The sequence below is a fragment of the Aethalodelphis obliquidens genome, unplaced genomic scaffold (genome assembly GCF_003676395.1).
Source record: "Aethalodelphis obliquidens isolate GAN/ISIS:26980383/991018 unplaced genomic scaffold, ASM367639v1 scaffold29, whole genome shotgun sequence".
Taxonomy (NCBI): Eukaryota; Metazoa; Chordata; class Mammalia; order Artiodactyla; family Delphinidae; genus Aethalodelphis; species Aethalodelphis obliquidens.
The window spans coordinates 7621346-7644246 of record NW_020837973.1 but is presented as its reverse complement, the minus strand read 5'-3'; the positions used below and the strand labels follow the sequence as shown (position 1 = coordinate 7644246).

General features: G+C 41.5%; 1 protein-coding gene across 7 annotated transcripts in view; it reads left to right on the top strand.

Moving 5' to 3' along the window:
- Positions 1–22901, top strand: part of SEMA5A (semaphorin 5A) — a 477675-nt gene that overhangs the window by 224298 nt on the left and 230476 nt on the right. For all 7 annotated transcript variants that reach the window (XM_027125304.1, XM_027125302.1, XM_027125301.1 and 4 more), the window contains one exon: positions 13463–13508. In XM_027125304.1, coding sequence (XP_026981105.1) covers positions 13463–13508 — 46 coding nt within the window. The remainder of the gene's footprint in view (positions 1–13462; positions 13509–22901) is intronic.

Genomic DNA, 22901 nt, shown 5'->3' with positions numbered 1-22901 from the left:
GTTTAAATATATGAGCAGTGGAAAAATACAGTGATAGTATTTTTGTTTTTTCATAGTTAGCACTAGGCCTTGTAAAGCCATTTATTGGATGGTTTCACTTTATACCAGAGATACTTTATGTTCCTGAAATTGAAATCAGTTAAAAATTCTTTGCAAAAAGAAGTTCTCCTGCTGCAAAACAAAAACAAAGACAAACAAAAACAAACAAAACCAACCCAAAAAGCCACTTCTCTTTAGGTGATTTGTGGTTATATAGTACCCGAAGGTAGTTGCATCTGAATTCATGCAATTTCTGGAAGGATCCTTAATTTGACCATTTCCAAGGTGCACATAATCTTTCATATTATTTTAAAAGCATTGATATTCATATGCTGTTTTACCCATGCCTCTTTAAAAACTAATCATGTTTGTATTTTCAGTGATGAGACTCAGGCACTTTCATTTTAGAGAATGTAGAAAATACTGTAAAGCATAAAGAAAGAACACAATTTCAGAAATAATCACAGTTAACCTTTTCAGTAATATCCCCGCAGTATTTGATTTGTTTGTTTATACTACTGGAATAATAGTTCATGGATGATTTGTATACTTCTTTGTTAAAAGAACCCACTAAAAAAAGTTTCTACTTTATATATACATGAAAATTCCAAATGAAAGACTATGTTGACGTTTAGAGGTTTGTGTATAATTATAAAAGTAATGATAGAAATAATAGTTCACAAAGTTGATAAAAGTTTCACTTTCGTGGTGTATAGGACTGTAACAGCAGATCTGAGAGAGAGTGATGACATTTTCTTCTCCAAATGAATATGTCTTTAGTGTTTTGGGTTCAGTGTATGCATGACAAGTGATTCTGTGCCGAATTCAAATGTTATTCCTAATGGCAACTAACTGGATCCATACACAAAGCAGTGTTTGACAATAATCAGGGCATTGACAAATTAGCCATATTTTTGTAGTGTAAAGCTATACAATAGTAATGAAAAAAAGAGCTTCTCATCAAAGAGAAAGTGAGTTTCTTCCAGCTTTTCTGTTTGTTTCTTGGTCTTTCTTCATTTAGTTCCTGTAAGTTGACTTCTGGTTATCTTACTCTTCTCTAACAAGCCTCAGTGTAATAGAAACATATCATTGAAGGGCATAGTCTTGCAACCTATGATATTTTAGGAAGGACCCTTACCTGTGAGCTCTCACACAAGTGCCTGTGAGTCCGGGAGGCTCACCCATCTGCTGATGATTAAGGTGATGGGATTGACGCTCATAGACCCAACACTGAGTCAGGTGAAAATCATAACTGATGACAAATATAAGATTTATGAATGTCTTGGGAAATTTTTAATTTCAACTCTACTAAAACGGGAACATTATGAAGATATCAATTGAAAGGGCAGCAGGGATGCTGGTACCCATGCCGAGAGCCATGTGTGTGCCTTGTACGGAACTCTTTGACTTGCCATTGCAGTCAATAGACTATTTCCGTATATTGAAAGATATTTCTGTACACGTATCTGTGTGACAAATAGCACGGATTTCTAATCAGCATGTTTACTACTAAAAATAAGAAACTAGGGCTTCCCTGGTGGCGCAGTGGTTGAGAGTCCGCCTGCCGATGCAGGGGACACGGGTTCGTGCCCCGGTCTGGGAAGATCCCACCCGTGAGCCATGGCCGCTGAGCCTGTGCATCTGGATCCTGTGCTCCGCAATGGGAGAGGCCACAACAGTGAGCGGCCCGCAAACGGCAAAATAAATAAATAAATAAATAAATAAATAAATAAATAAATAAACCCCAAGTGCTTTCAAGACAAATCTTGGTCTTTCCTATAGTCACAGCAAATTGGTCTTGACAAATTTTAGTGTATTACTTTAAACGATTGTTTTGCCCATGGTTTGAATCTTCAGAAATAAAGATAAAAGGGAAAGATTAACTTCCTTTTGTTATGCTGGGACTGAATTTGCTTTAAGTATTCCAAGCATAAGTTCTCATAAGATCACATTAAATGAATGAGCAGGCTTCTATGTAACTAGTGTAAATTGCTCCTTTCAAAATGATTTTGCCATTGGTTCTAAACAAGTGGAGCTAAATTTTAGAGTCACATAAGTGTCACCTTTGAAAACTGACCAATAGAATTCTCTCTTTTTCTGGTGGTTATAATTACTGTTTTTCTTTTAAAGTTTTACCTTGGCATTAATCTGTTGGAAGCAGTCTATAATTCAAAGAAAAACTGGAGATTTTTACGAGATCAGCAATTCTGCTTGCAGTAGCCACAGCTACTTTCTTTCCATTTTCCAAAGGACACATTTTAGTCAAGTTTATACAATTAAAGGGAACTCTCGCTAAGTGGAGTGAAATCAGCAATTAGGAGTGAATCCAAAAAGCAGTAAATCCCCATCATGCAAAGAAATCCGAGGTAATGATGATGTTGACATTGTATTTACATTAAATACGACTTAGGAAAACAGCTGGTGATGAAAGGAAGGATGGAGCTGTTATTTCTGCTTTTCATTCTTAGCCCAGCCCAACAGGATTTTTTTTTCGACTGTACTTTAAGGTTTAAATATTTCCTTCTCCCTGTTGGCTCTTGATTCATAGGTGTGTTTTGCTCTTAAGATTCTCTTTGCTTATCTTCCTCCGTCTCCCTCTTCTCCCCTGTCGGCCAACAGGCCTGTTTGATTAATTAACCTAATCTGTGTTAAAAAAGAGCATCCATTCTTTGTCTACCTTCTGTGGTACCTTTCTGCCCAGAATTTACCAACAGCAGTGTACCTAAGTATCACCCGGGGCATTCGTTCAGAACGCAGCTTCCTCTGCCCCTCCTTCCAGCTCTGCGGATCCAGGGGGCTGGAAGGTGGTCCCAGAGTGTGAGCTTTTAACAAACAGGTGGTCTGCAGACACTCCTGTGGGAAAGACGCCCAACCATTGTCTTCCTTTCGCTGTTATTAAAAACAAAATAGTCTGCGTTTTCTTCTCTGCTGGAGGTGGGGAGAAGATAGACCTAGCAGAATAGTGACTTATTAGGTTATAAATATACATACAGTCTTCCCTTTTCCCATATTCCCTGAATGAGTCAACAAAGGAGTGTGATAAAAATTAACCAACCTCTTTGAGTGCATGTGTGTGCTACAAGTTTTGAGTGTTGAGAGCTTGTTTCCTAACCAGTCCCACATGGGGTCCATCAGAATTAGTTCACATAGTTACTCTTCATTCATCAAATATTTATTGAACCTACTGTGTGCCAGGGAGTATCCTAGACATTGGTGAAACGAAGATGCAGCAGTCTCTACCTGATAAAGACTTTAGAGCCTAGTGCAAGGGTTGGCAGGCTAAGGCCCCTAGGTTGGCCTCCTGATTTTGTAAATAAAGTTTTATTGGCACACAGCCACATCTGTTCATTTGCATATTGCCTGTGGCTGCCTTCCTGCTTTCACTGCGGAGATGAGTCATTCCAACAGGACCACAAAGGTGCAGTATTTGCTACTTAGCCCATGAAAAGGTTTCCTCACTCCTGGCCTGGTGGATATGAGGAATACAAGCAATTAATTTCTCCAGGGAGGCCTGAATAAAGGGCCTTGGAAACACCAAGAGGAAAGAAAGGTGATGGTCCTTGGGGGTGAAAAGGGTTCACTGAGAAGGTGCTTTTTCAGTTGGGCCTCGGAGAGGAATCAGGGGTCTGGCAGGTGGGAGAGAGTCTTCCTGCCAGAAGGACCATAGAACGGGGAAGTCAGAGATCCTGATGACACTGAAAAGAACACACCTTGACTGGACCTGTTAATGACGGAGAGGAGGAGTAATTGTAGATGAGGCTGGAGAATTATATTATGGAGCAGCTGGGATTTCATCCTCTAGCCCAGTGGTTCCAATTCCGGCAGTCAGGAGAGTTGTCTGAGAAATCTTTCAAGAATGCTGATGGCCATGCCTCTCCTCGGAACATTTGAATTAGACTTTCTAGAAGTAATGTTGGAATGTTTGGTTTAATCAAGCCTCTGGTAATCTCCTGGCCTGGAAAATTTGAGAACCTCTGCTAAAGACAGTAGGAACTCAGGAGATTTCTAAGGCCATACATTTACATACTCAGATTTGCATTAGGGAGGTGCTTCCACCATAACTGCATGCAGAGTGCACTAGAGTTTGGAGGTATGGATAGCAATCGGGGGCTATGGATCAGGAGACAGTAGTGAGAACTTCCACTTAGGCAGTGAAAGTGCAAATGGAGATAAGTCAGATTTGAGAAGTATTTCAGAGCTGAGTTTGACAGTGGTTGATGGCCAATCACGATTGGTGTCTGAGGGCAAGGGTCAAAGATAAGATTTGGGAGTGAGATTTGAAAGTGTGGCTTGTTGTAATGACATCAGCTGGGACTGAGCATTTGAGAAATGAGCTATAATTCTTCGATTATTTGAAGATACATGAGAAAAAAATCTCAGATTTTACTAACTCTGAAGATAACCCAGAAAAATAGTGTATATGGAGATAATTTGAAGAGTGAATATTCCTAGGAAAGCATAGGTGAAAGGAATCATAGAATAACACAGCTGGTATTTTTTCAAATGAAAAATGATCTCTATTAACTGAAAAATGAAAGGAACAAATCAAATACCCAATGGACCAGCAAAAGCAGAAGTCGTGAGTTAAATTTAGAGCAGTTAAGTCACCATCTGTAATCCTCAAAGCACTCAGAGATTTGCACATAATATTTAGAACATAATAAAATTTAAATTATCAGTGTGATTACTGACAGTATTGATTAGTAACTTTGTCCCTAAATATGCTTATGGGAAAAGGTTTTTCTGGTTTCCTATCTCTGAAATTTGCTAACAACACTGGTCTTAATTTTTGCATGCCACTAAAAATCCACCTTTGTTATTTGATTCTACTTGCAAAATAGTAAGAGGTTATCCATCTACTTCTGTGCCTTTTAATCTTGGTATTTAAACATATAAGAGCACTATTAAAATGGTTTGATTTTGGTTTTGATGTATTCTTTGAAACCTATATATAGTAACCAAGACTTTTCAGGGGTTTGAAATAGAATTTTTGGGCTAGGTAATGAGATAAGCCAATACAATTTTGGGAGAGTGAGTACTAGACACATATGGTAACAACAGCAATAATAAAATCAGAATTATTTAAAATGTTTTATAGCCTAAAGTACATATATTTATTTTTTTTGAAGAGGGTTGAAAAAATTCTGACTGAGGAGGTAGCTCATAATATGACATTATAATATTATACATTTGTCACCATATTTCAAAATACATTAGCAAAGTAAAAAAAATCAGCATTCAAAAACTGTGATCTGAATGTGATCCCACTATTTAAATATAGCGCTATATCTTTAAAATAACTTGGTAATATTAAAACTGAATTAAGCTCCCAGAAACTTATGGGGAAAGAACATTAAAGAGATATTTTCGGAATGGTTATAATAACAGAAAAAAATAAAGGCTCCTAGAATTTGTTTAGAATCAATCGGCATAGTGAAAGTCTTAGGAATAGCAAGAATAGATAGGTTTGTGAAGTACATGACAAGGTTACATGCTGAAATTAAATCTTCATATTCTTAAAATTTTGATGTGATTGAGATATTAAATATTTACATGTAGATAATTAAAATAATTTTTATGAAAACGTTTTGTGCTATAAAGGATGTAGTTACTACTTTAGCTTCAAAGTCACACTTATATTTTAATCTTTAGGTCTATCAATGCAACTGAAAATTCGGGAGTCATGTAGGAAGTCACAGTGTCAGGCTCTGTGCCAGTGGGTTATTGACAAAGTTAGGATAGAATCGTGCAGTGAACGGAAATCACAGAGCGGATGAAGCTGGCACAGGTACAGGTGAGACTAGCTTCACTATCACATTTACCCAAGTGGTCACAGTTTACGTGCAGTGGGTATTCTATCCTCAGATTGTTTCATCATCAACAATGGTCTAAACTTTTATTAAACAACAAACATAAGTTTCTATCACTGTTGTTTAAAACATTTTTTATAGGTTTACTGTCTCTTTTCAATTTACTTGATTTTCTTAGTGCCAAGTGCAAGTCTGTCTTTCTTAATTATTCCATCTTCTGCTCCTCAGTTATAAGCAAGCCTCTGACCTACATGTTCAATAAGAACTTGGAATTTTTTCCTTTGATTTTATAGCTATATTCATCAGAGACCAACTGAGTTATTCTAAGAGAATGTCATTTTAAAACACCTGTGTCTTTCATAATTAATGGAGGTCAGAGTTGAGTTTTATAGTCTCTCTAGATAAAATGAGTCATTTAGTTAATATGCTCATGATGGCTCAACCTTTTCTTTAATGCTGGCTGAATTTTATTACTTTACATGAAGACACAAATGAACTTTGTCTATTAAGGCCATCACTGCTACCTCAGAGACTATGTTGTTGTGCTTAGTGATTTGCTGCTAATAGGCCACTGGGGGATGTGATGAGAGGTAGGAATGAGTTATTCAGTCCTATAGTCAAAAAGAAATACACTCTGGTGAAGAGGGAGACCACACACTCAGGTGTCCAGTGGGGGAAGGATGAATGGGCTTCACAACTGTCAGTTTGTATCTGCCAAATTAAATGGCTTTGTGATTTGAATTATTCAGTGTATTGGATTTCTGTATTCCTCATATATCACTCCTAAAAGTAATACGGTTACTACATTTGCATGTGCAATGTCAAATTTTATTCCAAGGCATTTGAAAAAAAGTAAGTTCACACCAAGGAAAGAAGATCCCATACTTTCATTTACTATGGCCATAAAATTGAACCTTTACAGCCTGGTTAAACTCTTGCTTTGTACTTCTATGATGAGAGGGGGGACCTGGCAACAGAGACTAGCTCCCCTAAGCTACACAACTAATACTCCTAGAATCTAATCTCTTAACCTTCTGCACCACTGCCTTTCTCCCTGAAGAATATGGCTGTATTCCTCATCACTACCTATTTACATCTAGGGGTGTTAGGAAGATTAATGAGGCCACTTAAATATTTTGGGTTGCTCAAAGCATTGCCCTACTAGAGAAACTGACCTTATGTGAAACATTTGGTTAGCATTCCTTTTGGCTGGGAGCCAGAAGCATTACTCCTTCTTGTTGGAAAGGTTGGTAGCCTTTCTTGTGAACCTCACATATATTGTTTTTCCTCCTCTGTGTGCTTACAATTGTAAGATAAAGTGGTTGCCTCTTCTGCAGTGCCCTGGAGAGCAGCCAATTGCAGGGAACCATAGATCTTACTTTAGTGCCCGAGTGACCCAGCATTTGGGAGTATCCATTTTTTATTCCCTTTAGAAGATTTTCTTTCTTTTTGTAACCTTTAACTTCATAGGTCGTTGACCTAAACTGTGATGGATCAAGCTGTCTTGGGAGATTTCTGGTCCCTCATGTTGCTAGCTGAGCTGGATTTTTTCCAAGCAAAAATACTTGGCATTGTATTTGGGACCAAATAGTTTAAGGACAGGGTTTTGAGAATACTGGAATCCATTTTATGTTTTGTCAGATTCTGAGGTCCAGGGAGGTGATTAGGGAATTCCACAAATTTTTCATGTATGTTTCATCCTTCACAATTTTTTAAAAAATTGTTGAGAGGAGCTTCAAGATGGCGGAAGAGTAAAACACGGAAATCACCTTCCTCCCCACAAATACATCAGAAATACATCTACATGTGGAACAACCCCTACAGAACACCTATTGAACGCTGCCAGAAGACCTCAGACCTCCCAAAAGGCACGAAACTCCCCACGTACCCGGGTAGGGCAAAAGAAAAAAGAATAAACAGAGACAAAAGGATAGGGACGGGACCTGCACCAGTGGGAGGGAGCTGTGAAATAGGAAAAGTTTCCACACACTAGAAGCCCTTTCACTGGCGGAGACCGGGGGTGGGCAGCGGGGGAAGCTTCGGAGCCACGGAGGAGAGCACAGCAACAGGGGTGGGGAGGGCAAAGTGGAGAAATTCCCGCACAGAGGATCGGTGCCGACCGGCACTCACCAGCCCGAGAGGCTTGTCTGCTCACCCGGCGGGGCGGGCGGGGGCTGGGAGCTGAGGCTTGGGCTTTGGTCGGATCGCAGGGAGAGGACTGGGGTTGGCGGCGTAAACACAGCCTGAAGGGGGCTAGTGCGCCACAGCTAGCCGGGAGGGAGTCCGGGAAAAGTCTGGAACTGCCTAAGAGCCAAGAGACCATTTTTTCAGGGTGCGCGAGGAGAGGAGATCCAGAGCGCCGCTTAAACGAACTCCAGAGATGGGCAGGAGCCGGGGCTATCAGCGGGGACCCCAGAGACAGGCATGAGATGCTAAGGCTGCTGCTGCCGCCGCCAAGCAGCCTGTGTGCAAGCACAGGTCACTCTCCACACCTCCCCTCCTGGGAGTTTCCTTAATTTCACTTTCAGATTTTTCATCATTAGTGTATAGGAATGCAAGAGATTTCTGTGCATTAATTTTGTATCCTGCTACTTTACCAAATTCATTGATTAGCTCTAGTAGTTTTCTGGTAGCATCTTTAGGATTCTCTATGTATAGTATCATGTCATCTGCAAATAGTGACAGCTTTACTTCTTTTCCGATTTGTATTCCTTTTATTTCTTTTTCTTCTCTGATTGCTATGGGTAAAACTTCCAAAACTATGTTGAATAATAGTGGTGAGAGTGGGCAACCTTGTCTTGTTCCTGATCTTAGTGGAAATGGTTTCAGTTTTTCACCATTGAGAATGATATTGGCTGTGGGTTTGTCATATATGGCCTTTATTATGTTGAGGAGAGTTCCCTCTATGCCTACTTTCTGGAGCGTTTTTATCATAAATGGGTGTTGAATTTTGTCGAAAGCTTGTTATGAGCAGTGCTAAGACTTGAATTGTCTCAAAATGATTTGTAAATGCACCTGTGAATGAACAATGATGACAAAATAATTGTACTGTAAGTATGATTCCCTTGTGTGTGTGTGTGTGTGTGTGTGTGTGTGTGTGTTTGGTGCCAGTTAAACTAGAAAGGGACATTGGATGACTGACTAGTGACGCCATTTGGCACAATGGGATAAGGGACAGCAAAGTGTGTGGGGGGGTCTTGTTTCTAATCATAGGACTTTCTCTGAATCCTAATAATCTTGGATAAATCACAGTGCACCTCCTAATTTACAGACGTTTCCTCATCTAAAAGCTGAGGGGTATATACTTTCTAATGACAACCTAGCTCCAAATTCTTGGGTTCTATGATTTTTTTAGGTCAGAAAAAATTGAGGATGGGTTAAAAGATCACCACCTTACATCTTGTAACCCAGGAAATACCAAAGGAAAATTTCAAACCCTTGGTGCTTCTCTTTATTAGGGTCTTGGGCATGGTGATGGTGGTGGTGGTGATGGTATCTCATAATTACTGTGTTGTTTTTCCTAGTAAGCATGCTCCTCTTCTCTGCCCCTTCTGTTCACCTATTGAATACCTCTGCCATACTGATTGATTACTGATGAGATGGTTGTGAGGGTACCATAGTTCTCAGATGTCTGCGGAAGGAAGAGTAAATGGTTGAAATCCACCTAGGTAGTGCCTGGGGGAACAGAGGGGTCCCTTTTCAGACTGTTGGGACCTGAGAGGCAGAAGTGGCCAGCAGAGTTAGATTTTGTTGGAGAGATATAGGCTGAGAGTGTGGCATGTTTGTCATCGTAAATCAGTGTCTTCCTGTCTCAGTCCATTTGGGCTGCTCTTACAAAATACCACAGACTGGTGGCTTATAAACAGAGATTTATGTCTCACATTTCTGGGGCTTGGAGGTCCAAGATCAGGGTGTCAGCCTGGTTGGGTTCTGGTGAGGGTCCTCTCCTAGGTTGCAGATGGCCAACTTCTTGCTGCGTCTGCACATGGTGGAAGGGGCAAGGGAGCTCTCTGGAGCCTCTTTTATAAGGGCACTAATCCCATTTGTGAGGGTTCCACCCTTATGACCAAATCACCTGCCAAAGGCCTTACCTCCTAATACTGTCACCTTTGAGGGTTGGATTTCAACATACGAATTTTGGGGAGAAATCAACATTCAGACCATAACACTTCCCCCGTGAAAAACATCTGAAAACGGGACCCAGAGAATGAGCTCTATACCTCCTTCTACCCTTAGCACAACGAGAGAGACTTTGAACTTTTCTGTCCAGTCACCCTGCCCATAGCTCCACCGAAAATCATGGACACTACCATCTTCTTTCCTCAGTGATGTGAAGGCCTTCCAGCTCTTCCTTAGTGTATGAGAGCTGCCCTTCTAGAAAGTTCTCAGAGACAGATACTGTAGTGTGGGCATTCATGCTTGTATACGTGTATGTGTGTGGGGCAGGGGCGGGAGGAGAGAGAGAGAGAGAGAGAGAGAGAGCCTTGCAATATCATCAAAGCTCTCAACCAATTCATTGATTAAAAATATGAATAGCTTCTTTTTTGGGAATATTTGTAGAAAAGTTTTTCTTAAAAGAGCCAGTGAGTTGGAAAGAGTGGGATGACTGGGTCCCAGAACCAAGACAAGATAAACAATGTTATCTTCTTTCCTAAATATCCAGTGGTGCCGCCACCATCCCTACTGACAACAGCCCCAATACCTGAACACACAGAGGTAAATGTGCCCGCTTATGCCCATAACCTGCCATTGCTGGAGGGAGGAAATGCTCTTTCCTTCTCCCTAAATGGAGAAGATGCTGAGAATTTCAACATGGCTGGAAATTTTAATATTTTCCGTAAACTGCCTAGAAGTAGCTACTGTTAATTGAGTGCTGATAATGGCTCAGACACCATTATTCTAAGTGTTTTCCTTGGCTTTAAACCTCACAACAACATCGGGGGTAGATATGACTGTTAGCTCCATTTTACAGTTGAAAAGATTGAAGCATACAGTGCTCAGCTTTCCCCCTGCCCACCCAGGTTGTCTGGTGGCAGAGCTTTGGCCTTTGCACAAATTTCTTTTTTTTTTTTTTTTTAACATCTTTATTGGAGTATAATTGCTTTACAATGGTGTGTTAGTTTCTGCTTTATAACAAAATGAATCCATTATACATATACATATGTTCCCATATCTCTTCCCTCTTCTGTCTCCCTCCCTCCCACCCTCCCTATCCCACCCCTCTAGGTGGTCACAAAGCACCGAGCTGATCTCCCTGTGCTATGCGGCTGCTTCCCACTAGCTATCTATTGTACGTTTGGTAGTGTATATATGTCCATGCCACTCTCTCACTTCGTCCCACCTTACCCTTCCCCCTCCCCGTGTCCTCAAGTCCATTCTCTAGTAGGTCTGTGTCTTTATTCCTGTCTTGCCCCTAGGTTCTTCATGACCTTTTTTTTTTTTTTCTTAGATTCCGTATATGTGTGTTAGCATACGGTATTTGTTTTTCTCCTTCTGACTTACTTCACTCTGTATGACAGACTCTAGATCCATCCACCTCACTACAAATAACTCAGTTTTGTTTCTTTTTATGGCTGAGTAATATTCCATTGTATATATGTGCCACATCTTCTTTATCCATTCATCTGTTGATGGACACAAATGTCCTTAACCATTAGGCAACACTGCCCCCCGTAGTGGAGGGGCAGGGACTGTTGGCAGCTTCCTGCAGCTGGAAGCCCATGATGTAGCCAGCCTGAGGGTAGGGAGCCGTGACGCTCATATAGGCAATGAGTGCCAGTGCGTCGGGGCCAGTAATTGCCTCTGGGGCCTCTTCTAAGCCCCTCATCTGAAAGATTTATCTGTGTGTACGTGTAGATCTCTAAAGTCTCTTAGAGCAGTTGTGCTGGTATCTGTTCCACATCACGTGAGAGCCTGGCAACTCTTCGAATGCCAGGCAGCCTCCAGTGGCGTTTACCTTGGCAGCTCGGCTCCGCTCCCCCGTGTCTGCGCTGAGTTCTCATTCCTTCCACCGCAGGACGACCTTTCTGGTGGAAAACTTGCAGACTAAACAGAAGTAGACTCTGCTGCCACATTCCCTCCTCAAAGGCATCCTGAGCTCTGCGTAGAGGGATGATTCGACTGTAAGGAAAGAGAGGGGACGCTTCTCCCAATGGCTTTGTGAGGGAAGCGCCACGTGCCACGCACTGCTTCTCTGGTGTTGTTTCGGAGGTTAAATTGGAGGCTCAGAAAGAGTGTGTTGAACAAGCCATTGTAGTGGTTGAGGAGGCAGTTTTCAGCGTGCGGGATGGCAGTGTTCCCGTGGCGGGGGACACATTGTGAGAACACTGAGCGCCCAGGGGGCGTTGCCTGGGGCTCGTGAGCCCGCCCTAAAGGTGACTGGAATCCCTTCTTTTCCTCCGGCAGTGCATGCGTAGCAGCCTGCCCGGGATGGAGTCGTCCCTGTTGATTTGTGCTCCCCGTTGCATCCACACCATAGGGATGTTTCTTGGTTCTCTCAGGGCTGTGCCCATGGCCTGTCGTGGCTGTCCCTTGTCACCTCTACTGGGACAGCGTGTTCACTTCTGACATCTGCCCGCCTTCCCAGAGAATGAAAGTCATTTACGTTTGTTTCTTGCTGGTGCCGGGGGAGTTTTGTTATTCTCCTGATGCCACAGTAATCACCTTGGACCAGTCCATTATAACAATAGCCTCAGCTTCTCCGAGACCCCTCCCCACTCATGCGTTCTTAGGGGCTGCTTCCCACTACATGCCAATTTCTCCCTGCCATCGTTGCTCACACCTGGGTGGACTTTCTCCGCCATCCATCCTTGGGTTGCTTTCCTGGTGCACCAGCTTCTCATCTACATGATGTTAAGGAGATGTTCGTTCATGGCTTGAGCTGGAGGCCAATCCCTTGTTTCTAAAAGTAACAACAGTGCAGTTCAAAGTCTCACGTGACTGCTACATTCCCCCCCCCCCCCCCCCACGAGCTCTGCGGATCTCTGTTGTGTATTTCACGGTTCTTCCCCTTCGTTGTTGAAAGCTGATCGCTTCCTTTTCTCTGGCTTCCTCTTTCACGCTTGGGCAGCCAGAGCTGACTCTTTCAAACAGTCAGGCAGACAACAAGTTCATGCTTCTAAACTTATTAAACACTGAATCCATCCAGCGAGGCAGAGCGGTGTAATGCTCAGACCATTGGTGAATTCAAAACCTGGATGTGTTTTAATTATACAACATGGTGAATGTAGGTGATCTGTCAGGATAAAGGCTCGTGAAGAGTGGTTTTATATCATCTTGCTTAACTTAACTCAGTTTCAGCATTAAAGACCCACTTCCGTTTCTCTATTTCACATCGATTAAGGGAGCTGATTAATAATTTAGATATACCTTAGTCCCCACCCCTTTATTCCTTAGCTTTCTCACCAGTCTCAAATGTGTGTTTCTGTTGACGTATTGAACGCCTCTTTGAACTCTGAGTTCCAAGGAAAACTGTGTTACACACAGTCTTAGCAGGAGATTGCTTCAGAAGCCAAAAATTGTTGGGTTTTTTCCCCTTATTCTCATAATTTTTACGTACTGTAATTTTTTTAGATCTATTAAAAATGAAACTGCTCTCTTTTTATATTTTGTAGAAACTACCTCTTCAGATTACAGCTTGAGGATTTGTCTCTGATCCAGGTAGGTGCAATTTATTTTTCTCAAACTTTCATTTTTCATCTCAATTAGCTCCGTGTTTGAGGGGATGAAGACAGATGTATGTGAAGGTATTAATCAAGCCAGAGCAGGCCGTTCCTTCCTCAGCAGGTCAGGCCATGGACGCCTGGCTGCCCTCTTTGACATGAGTCATCACCTGCCTTAATTCCCAACTAGCCCTCTTCCTACTGTGCGGCCTCTCCTCCTTTCATGGGTATCACCCTGATTTACTCTTCCCCAAATGATAGATAATTCAAAGGGCATTTCCTCAATGTTAGGAAGTGGCCTTTTCCCCCAAGTTAGAATCATCATTGATTATTTAGTGTGATGCATCCAGCCACCATATTCTTGTAAAAATCAGCCCCCTTTAGAAAAACATCTTTGTTTCCTCTTTATTATTTATAATTAAATAAATATGACTCTACGGCTTAAAAACCACATATAGGGCTTCCCTGGTGGTGCAGTGGTTGGGAGTCTGCCTGCCGATGCAGGGGACACGGGTTCGTGCCCTGGTCTGGGAGCATCCCACATGCTGCAGGGCGGCTGGGCCCGTGAGCCATGGCTGCTGAGCCTGCGCGTCCGGAGCCTGTGCTCCGCAACGGGAGAGGCCACAACAGTGAGAGGTCCGCGTACCGCAAAAAAACAAACAAACAAACAAAAAACCCACATATAACAAAGAATTAGTGATGATAGATAAAAATGAAATTTACCTACTTGTGTTTTTTTGCGGTTTGAAGGAGGAGGAACCTGAGATGCTTATGCCTGGATAGAGTGTTTATTTTAGTGGCAGATCTGAACCACAAAGGCCCACTTCACCCTGTTAGTCTTTTAGAAGGGTCTCCTTGGAGAAGGACAGGGTCATGGCATAAATACCCACTTCACCAAGATTCTGGACTTCCCCATGGAGCATGCCAGAATCCTTGGGCTATGTGTAGTTTGGAAAAATTCTTTAATCACCCTCATCTACTAGAGTTCTAAGAAGTGATTGGAGAGAAGTTTATATTATTTTCTTCTCTTATGTGATGCTGATATTTGGGAACATTCAGGAAACTTTAGATCTAGGGTTTAATAGTAGATCTATGTTTTATTCACCAGGGCTTTAAAATAAGCCAGTACCCCCCAGAAATCTAATATTGGTAACGCACTTTGAAAACCCGTAGACCTGGATTTGTGATCTAGCTCTGTGACTCCCAGCAATTGGGGGTTTCCTCATCTGTGGAATGACCACAAAACACTACCAACCCCATACTGTCTTTGCTAGAATTAAATAAAGTAAGGCATGCACAAGAGATAAGGCATAGTACTTTTGCAACAAATGTTAATCGCTTTTGTTTTTTAAAAGTGATAACAATAAATAATAACTTCTTATAATTATTTCATCACACTGGACAATGAATTGTCTTTCCACTGCAATTTGGTAATATAAGTGAAGTCTTTAAATGAGTTGATCATTGGTAAGATTATGAGTGTATTAATAAGAACTCAGAATGATCAGCAGTTAATGTAGAATACCATTTTAAAGCTCTGGTTTTAAATAATCTTTTATAAAATATATAGATCATTCGATAGGATTATGCTCATTTTGATTCTCAGGGTATAGTATATTATTTGGCATATTGTGTGGGCCGAAAAAGTGAAATGTGCAGATATGTGTGTGTGCGCCAACGTATGTTTCCATATCCATGTGCATTGATTTCCTAGTTTCCCAGCTCCTATGGCTGAGAAGGTCTAGAATATTGTCTTCTAATAGCAATGAGCACACTTAATACCCAGTACTTGGTTTCTAAATTTCATTCTCCATTAAAACGAACCAAGCCTTGGGACTTCCCTGGTGGTCCAGTGGTTAGGACTTTGAGCTTCCACTGCAGGGGGTGTGGATCTCTGGTCAGGAACTAAGATCCCACATGCTGTGTGGCCAAAAATAAAAAAAAAAGAACCAAGCCTTCTTGGAGAAGTAGCTGATTCCAGGGCCTGGACAACCAAAGTTCCAGATAAGACTGGAAGATTTTGATGTTTCAGAAATTAAGGGAGTACTCAAAGAATGATGAGACCAGGTCAAAAGATTATAGGAGCCAGCTTGATGTGGGCTCACTGAAGAAATCTGGGACAATTTGATTGTTAGAATAAGTAATGATAGTATCAGGTTATAGCACAGTGAATCAACTATGAGTAAATACTATGAGTAAATACTAACATAAAAATGAATGAATAAACAAATGAGACAGAAGGGACTGCTCTTCCTTACTCTAAAATGCCAACTAATAAATGTTGAAGGAATGATTTAATTAGAAAATTATAATTTGACAACACTCACACTAAAAACTGATTCAAGCAAAAATGATCAATGGATGCAAAATTTGTGGGTGACAGTTTGATGATGACCAAGATATCTATATAGTCTCAAAGTCTTTACCTATAAAATACGTATTAATTGCCAGAGGAAAACCTGTGACTTGATAATGAAGATAGCTGGCCAGTACCATGATAACCAGCTAGTTAAAGGTACTTTCGCTAGGAATGGGGCAAAGAGTTAGTATAAGCTTCCTGATTAGATGCACTGAAAAGGCCACAGCAAGATTTCCATGATATTAAAGACAAAAATTATAACCAGTTTCATCATGAGGAACCATCACACAGACCAAACCTGAAGGCCATTCTACAAAAAACTGGTCTCTACTCTTCAAAAATCACCAAGTCAAAAGAAAAAAGAGCTATTCCATCATAAAGGGGAAAAAAAGTACACATGTCAACTGAATGAAACATTTGATTCAAATTGCATCTTGGAACAGGAAAAAATTTTTTTCTTGTTGTAAAGGACACTCTTAGGACAACTGGTGAAATTTTACTGTCTGCGGAGAAGATAGTAGAAATGTATTAATATCCTGACTTTGGTAACTGTAATGTGGTTATGAAGGAGAATGTCTTTGTTCTTTAGACAAACCTTCTGAGATAAATAAGGGTGAAGAGTATCATTTCTGAAACTTATTCTGAGGTGATTTAAAAAATTACTGTATGTGTATATACATATATATATATGTTTATGGGCATACACATGCACACACACATGCATGCATGCATGCACACAGAGAGAAAGAATGATAGAACAAATACGATAAAATGTTAATGAGGGAACTCTAAGAATCTAGGTGAAGGGTTTATGAGAGTCCATTGAACTTTGCTTGTAACTTTTCTTGATGTTATTTTGAAATAAATAGCTGCAAAAAATCAGGAGATGCATTTGCCATTACTGTGTGTATAATGTTATTTTAGGGGCAAGGGAACTAACTGTAGTTTCCTCATTATTGCTTCTCATTGTCATGACTACCTTTTGGTGGAAATCAGGTTGAGGTTACTGATGAAATTGAAGTGTTCTTATTGAGGTTTGGAAAACTCATCAGCATCACCTCCTGGTAAGAGAGAGCACAGTCTGCTGACATAGGGCCAAGCAGGATGACAGGGGCTTTTGAATGGAAGCTTTGACAACACGGCCCTAATAACAGACGTCAGACCACGCGGTGCGGTGGGTACACACAGCGCCACCCTCCTCTGTTGTGCTTCGTGGTTGTGTACGATGCTCTGCAGCTTACCTTTCACTCACTGTGGAGAGAGGACTCTGGGAATTCTTCAGGACAGACTGCTTTTTCATACGTGTCTCCAGTTAAGTTGTCCTTTTGATTTCTATGAATACTTTATTTTAAGTTAAATGACCATTTCTAAGGGTAACAAAAAAGACTAAGCACACTGATCAAGAAAGGGCTGTACTGGTGTTACAAACAGCACTGTCCAGTAAAGACAGAATGTGAGCCTCATGGGTAGTTTAAGATTATCTGATGGTCACATTGAAACAAGTACAAAGAAACGGGACAATTTTTTTATTGAGGTATAGTTGATGTACAATATTATATAAGTTTCAGGTATACAGCACAGTGATTCACAATTTTTAAAGGTTATATTTCATTTATAGTTATTATAAAATATTGGCTATAGTCCCTGTGCTGCAATATATCCTTGTAGCTTATTTATTTTATACGTAGTAGTTGGTACCTCTTAATCCCTTCGGGGGAAATTATTTTTAATATATTTTGCTTGTTATATCTCAAATAATATCATTTTAACATGCAATAATTACAAAAAAATAATGAGATACATTTCTTTATTTTAATTGTATTAAGTCTTCAAACTCTGGGGTGTATTTCACTCTTAGAGCACATGTGAATTTGGACTAGCCACCATTCAAGAGCTTAGTGGAGCTGTTGCTACCCAACTGGACAGTGCACTTTAAGATCATGAGAAGCAGAAGTGTTTATGACTTGTACGCCTTCAGTTATGTTGTAGAAATATTGTTTTCTCCAGGGACCATCCGGATTAATTTGGATATAGTAGGCTAAAACTTTTCTCCTTCCTTCTCTCTTTGAAGATAGAAAGTAATTGTTGAAACATGGGAAAATGAGGAAGGAAAAGCAATTTGCATGAACAGTGGAGAGAATTAGGACTGAGAATCAGTGACAGCCCTTATTTAACAGCAGACAACGCTTCGTTTGACCTGGCCCCTCTCTGCCTGACAGCAGGGTCCACTTCCCAGGGGCAGCCCCCCATCACCTCGGGATGCTTCCCTGTGTCTGTAATGCCAAGCTGCTTATAGCTTCCCAGACTGGAGGCCATTTCCCAACTTTTAGCATCTACTCATGTCCTCTTTCTTGTGAACAATTTTAACCCCATCCTCTCCTCGATCTAGAAGAAGACCGCCAATCCTTCGGTCTCACTTTAACTGTCACCTCTTTGTAACCCACCTTGAGTCTGTTTGGGCTGATGACCCTTGGATGCATTTCATAGGCTCAGCCTTTATTTCTGACGAGCCCCTCTTGTCTCAGATTGAAATTCACTCTGTGCTGTGAGGAGGGTTTGAATTGTTGTCTCCTCAGTATTAGATGAAAGTAGATCATTAGATGCAGTTACCTGGCAGGTGATAGACTCAAGACAAATGTCTGTGAAAGTTTGAATCCCTTGATATTTAATAAATATGTTCAATCTGCAACTTTTTAAAACTTATCATTAGTAGGGCATGGGCGAATTTCATATTTTTGTCCCTAAATTCAAGAGAAGGAAACTAATGAAAACCAGCGACTAGAGCAGTGAGGAATGCCTGCTGGAAGAGGCATCCTAAAACACACGTGTGCACACTCTCACCCCACAGGAAGTTTCTAGGACAGTATACGTATTTCCTGACTCTGATCCATTCCTTTCTTATGTACCAGTCACCTGTCTGCTCGATACTGCTCTGCACTTTTCTTCTGCCCTAAATTCTTCTGCCTGGACATTGTTTTAGGATCAGTAATGAGAAAGCAGTTGTTGAACAAGGTTCCTTTATTTTTCTTCTATTTAGTGATTGTCACAGAGTTCTAAGCCCCTCCCCCCAGTCAATGACCCCCAAATTCGATGCGCTAGTGTGTGTACTTCAGCCAGCACAGTTCCCAGCTGCAGCGGGAGCATGATGCACACCTGTGGTGCATCCTTCCATCTTTCCTTCCTCACACCAAGGTGGTCCCCACGCAGTGACTTGATTATCCCAACTTCTGTTTTTAGTGAGAGGAGAAGAAGGGTCCCAGCTCTTCTTCCTGCCCAAGCAGTGAGGGCAGGATGGGCCATGGGCTGCCGGCATTATCCACAGGAGCATGTTGTCCATCCAACGTGGTTGTGCCTTGCGACTCAGCTTGTGGAACCATGTGGAAACCCACTGATAAGAAAAATGGACTTTTGTGAAGTGGCTTTAGAGTGAGAAAACGAACTATGAGGTCAGACTGCCTGATAAGCTTGATACTGACCACAGTCCGGAACGGGCATCAACAGAACCCCAAATCAAGGGTTCTTTTTCCCTTTTTCTCCCTAATAAAGTTGAGACGTCACTAGTGGAGTTTCTGAAGCAGTCAAGATTTGAGCAAGGATCGGGTCGGTACATGGTTATTATTACCCCCAGTGAACATTATCTGTTAGAGGTAAGTCCCTTAGCATCACCACAAAAATATTCACATATAAATATACCGTGAGGTAGAATGGCTGTATATGGAATATTTTGATTTTCAAACATACCTCAGTGTATTAAAGTGAAAGACCAAGAGTTGCTTTGAAGGAAACAAAACATGTTTTTCATCAATGACTGGAGAATCAAATATTCATGTGACGTCACTTATAAGGTGTCTTTCCACTCGGAGGCTGTGATAAATCTTGCAACTCACCGTGTGCTGAAATGTAGACATCACGTCTTGGAAACCAGTCACTTTCAGGCACAGTGACAGAGGATGTGGAGGTTTCCCATCAGGCATCTCTCCTACTTCTTGTCATGGTAACAGATCCATCTCTTCAGCGTCACTTTTCTTCTTGCCTTGATCACAGCGGTTATGTTACAAGAACAAGCTTTTTGGAAAATATAGAAATGCAGCCGGCCCTAAGATGAATTGACAGCATTTGCCCATCTGGGATCGTGTCTGGGATGGCCCGAGGTAGAGGTGCGCTGAGCACGGTCCTAAGAACACAAAGAGACTGCAGCTCATTTCACCTCAATGTCTTCCTAACAGTCTTTTGGGAAATAGCTCAAAATCCATTTTTATATTGCTTTGTTACTGAGGGAAAGGAATTCACAGCTTGTTTCTCACTCACGACTGCTGGAATAAGCAGAAAAATTGCAATCTGTGTTCCAGTTTACCACCTGCCTCTCTCTGGTTTCTAAATTGAAAACTGTTATGTCTCTGACGACCTGGTCAATATTGGTGGAGAATTCTCTCCAAAGTTAAGGTAAATGTTAACTTTGTTTCTTGTATATTTGGGTTTGGGGAATTGCCTTTCAACTCCAGTCATTTCTAAATCGGTGTTTCTCAATTAGGGGCTGTTTTACTTGCTGAAAACATCTGGTTGTCACCACTGGAGGGGGACGTGCTAGTGGCATCTAGTGGGTAGAGGCCAGGGACACTGCTAAATGTTTTACAATGCACAGGTCAGCCCCTCGCCGCTCAGCAAAGAATTTCCTGGCTCAGAATGCTAATAGCACCAAGGTTGAGAAACCCTATGTTAGGTGATCACTGCCTCGGCTTCCACATGTTTTGAAGAAGCCACTTTTTGAATCTGTGATGTTAACATGTCTTGATTGAATCCAGAAGATCTTTGATATGCTTGGGCTATTTTCCTCTTTAGATTCCTTTGTATTTTTAACCAAACACGTGTATGAGCCCTTAGTGGCCATTTCTAAAGAAGCTGCTGGGATTCTTGAGTATAAATTGCTTCCTTTTATTAATATGAAATTAAATTTAAAAATAGAGTCAATTTTATAATACCAGTACCCTCTCTAATGGGTCATAACAATTTGATACAACTACCTTCTGTTGGAATTCTTCTGTATAATTTAAAGAATGATCTTTTAATTAGTAATTTAGAGTAACTATTCAAATGAGATATTTGTATTGATTAATTTTTTAAATCTTGTCTTATATTTATATTGGACAGGGGGAGAGTGGTCTCCCATGTAGTTATCCACAGTCATGATTCTAAACTTTATTTCTTTTTTGCCTTCTTTATCAAATATGTTCTTGAAATCATAGTATTAGAGAAGTGGCAGGGATCTTAGAGATTAAAGAGCTTAGAGATCTTTATTAAAACCTTTCAGGGTTTCAGAAACTAAGACTTGATGACCATAGTTACAGTTTTACTGGAACACAGCCATGCCCATTCATTTGCATATTGCCAGCCCATGGTCATCATTAATACATCTTATTGGAACACAGACATGTGCATTCCTTTGGATGTTGTCTGTGGCTGCTACATCAACTGGGTTGACCAGTTGTATCAAGTAACGTCTGGGATACAAATCCTAAAGTATTTACTATCTGATCCTTTAAGGAAAAGTTTGTCGCCTGGTACTAGTACAGATCAAGTTCTCAGTGAGTATTTCCTGGTGAGTGAACACAGGATAATGCAGTGTAATTCTTTGTCTTTGCTTTTCTTAGGACAATATTTGGTTGTTTGGACAACAGTGTTAATTTTGACTCCCTGGGCTATAATTTCATGGTCCTCCCTAGACTGTGACCCATAGGTTGGGAACCCATAGTGTCACCACTCATCCCCAGATTCTTGTCTCTTCCACTCCCTTGGTGAAAATTCCCTGTCAGGAGCTGTTTCATCTACCTGTTTATTGAAACACATTTACTTTCCTTTTGTCATAACTTCTAAGAGGATTTATAGTTGCTAATGTACATTTTGTGTAGATGAGGACTCAGATTTTACTAGTTTCAGAGAATATTAGTCACGTTGAACGAATGCTGTTAACAAACAGCCCTTCACCCTCAGTAGCTAAACGCACACTCAGAAGCCTTATTTCTTACTTTCGTGATGATTGTCCAGGGCAGCAGCTGTAGGGGCTCTGTTCTATGCTGCCATCCAGGAGCCCAGGGTGTTCTGCTCGTGGTGCCTCCATCTTCAACCCACGCCTCCAGAGCAGCGCGGAAGGAAGTGTGGAGGATCATGCAGGGGCGACCTCCGTGGGCCAGGCCAGGAGATGGCATGCCTCCCTCCCTCACAGTGGCCACCACTAGATCACATGGCCTCAACCAACTGCAAGGAGGCTGGGATTATAGTTTGTCTGCATACCCGGGGAGAAGCAGAAGACTCAGACCTTCAGACATCCATCGGCATGCATTAGCATTTTCTCCCAGAAGGTGCTAGAAAAACAAGATTAGCACCTAAGGATGCACTGAACTGATCCTGTTGTCTGCGCCTACCCCCCCGCCATTCCAGCAATTCTAATTTTCTACTACACACACAGATTTATCCACACATCTAACATTTCTGTAAATAACAAAGAAGGGATACGTTGAACAAACCACTTAACCTCTTTGGACCTCAGTTATCTTGACGGTGTGTTGGGAGAGCAGAGTCAGGGAGAGGAGTAGGCTGGATCATCCCTGCAGTCCCTTCCAGCGTTAAAATCTTAATATGTGCCATCCTTCTGCTGACTCTTCCTTCTGTCACTGCTTAAATGTTGACTCCTGGGTTCCTCCTTCTTTACGGAAAACTTTCCCTGTAATGGAAAACTTGGCATTGTGCTTATTCGATGTAACTTTAATGACCTAATTTGTCATAAGATAATGAGGACAGGGCTTCCCTGGTGGTGCAGTGGTTGACAGTCCACCTGCCGATGCAGGGGACGCGGGTTCGTGCCCCGGTCCGGGAAGATCCCATATGCCGCGGATCGGCTGGGCCCGTGAGCCATGGCCGCTGAGCCTGCGCGTCCAGAGCCTGTGCTCCGCAACGGGAGAGGCCACAGCAGTGAGAGGCCCACGTACCGCAAACAAAACAAAACAAAACAAAAAAGATAATGAGGACAACAACAGT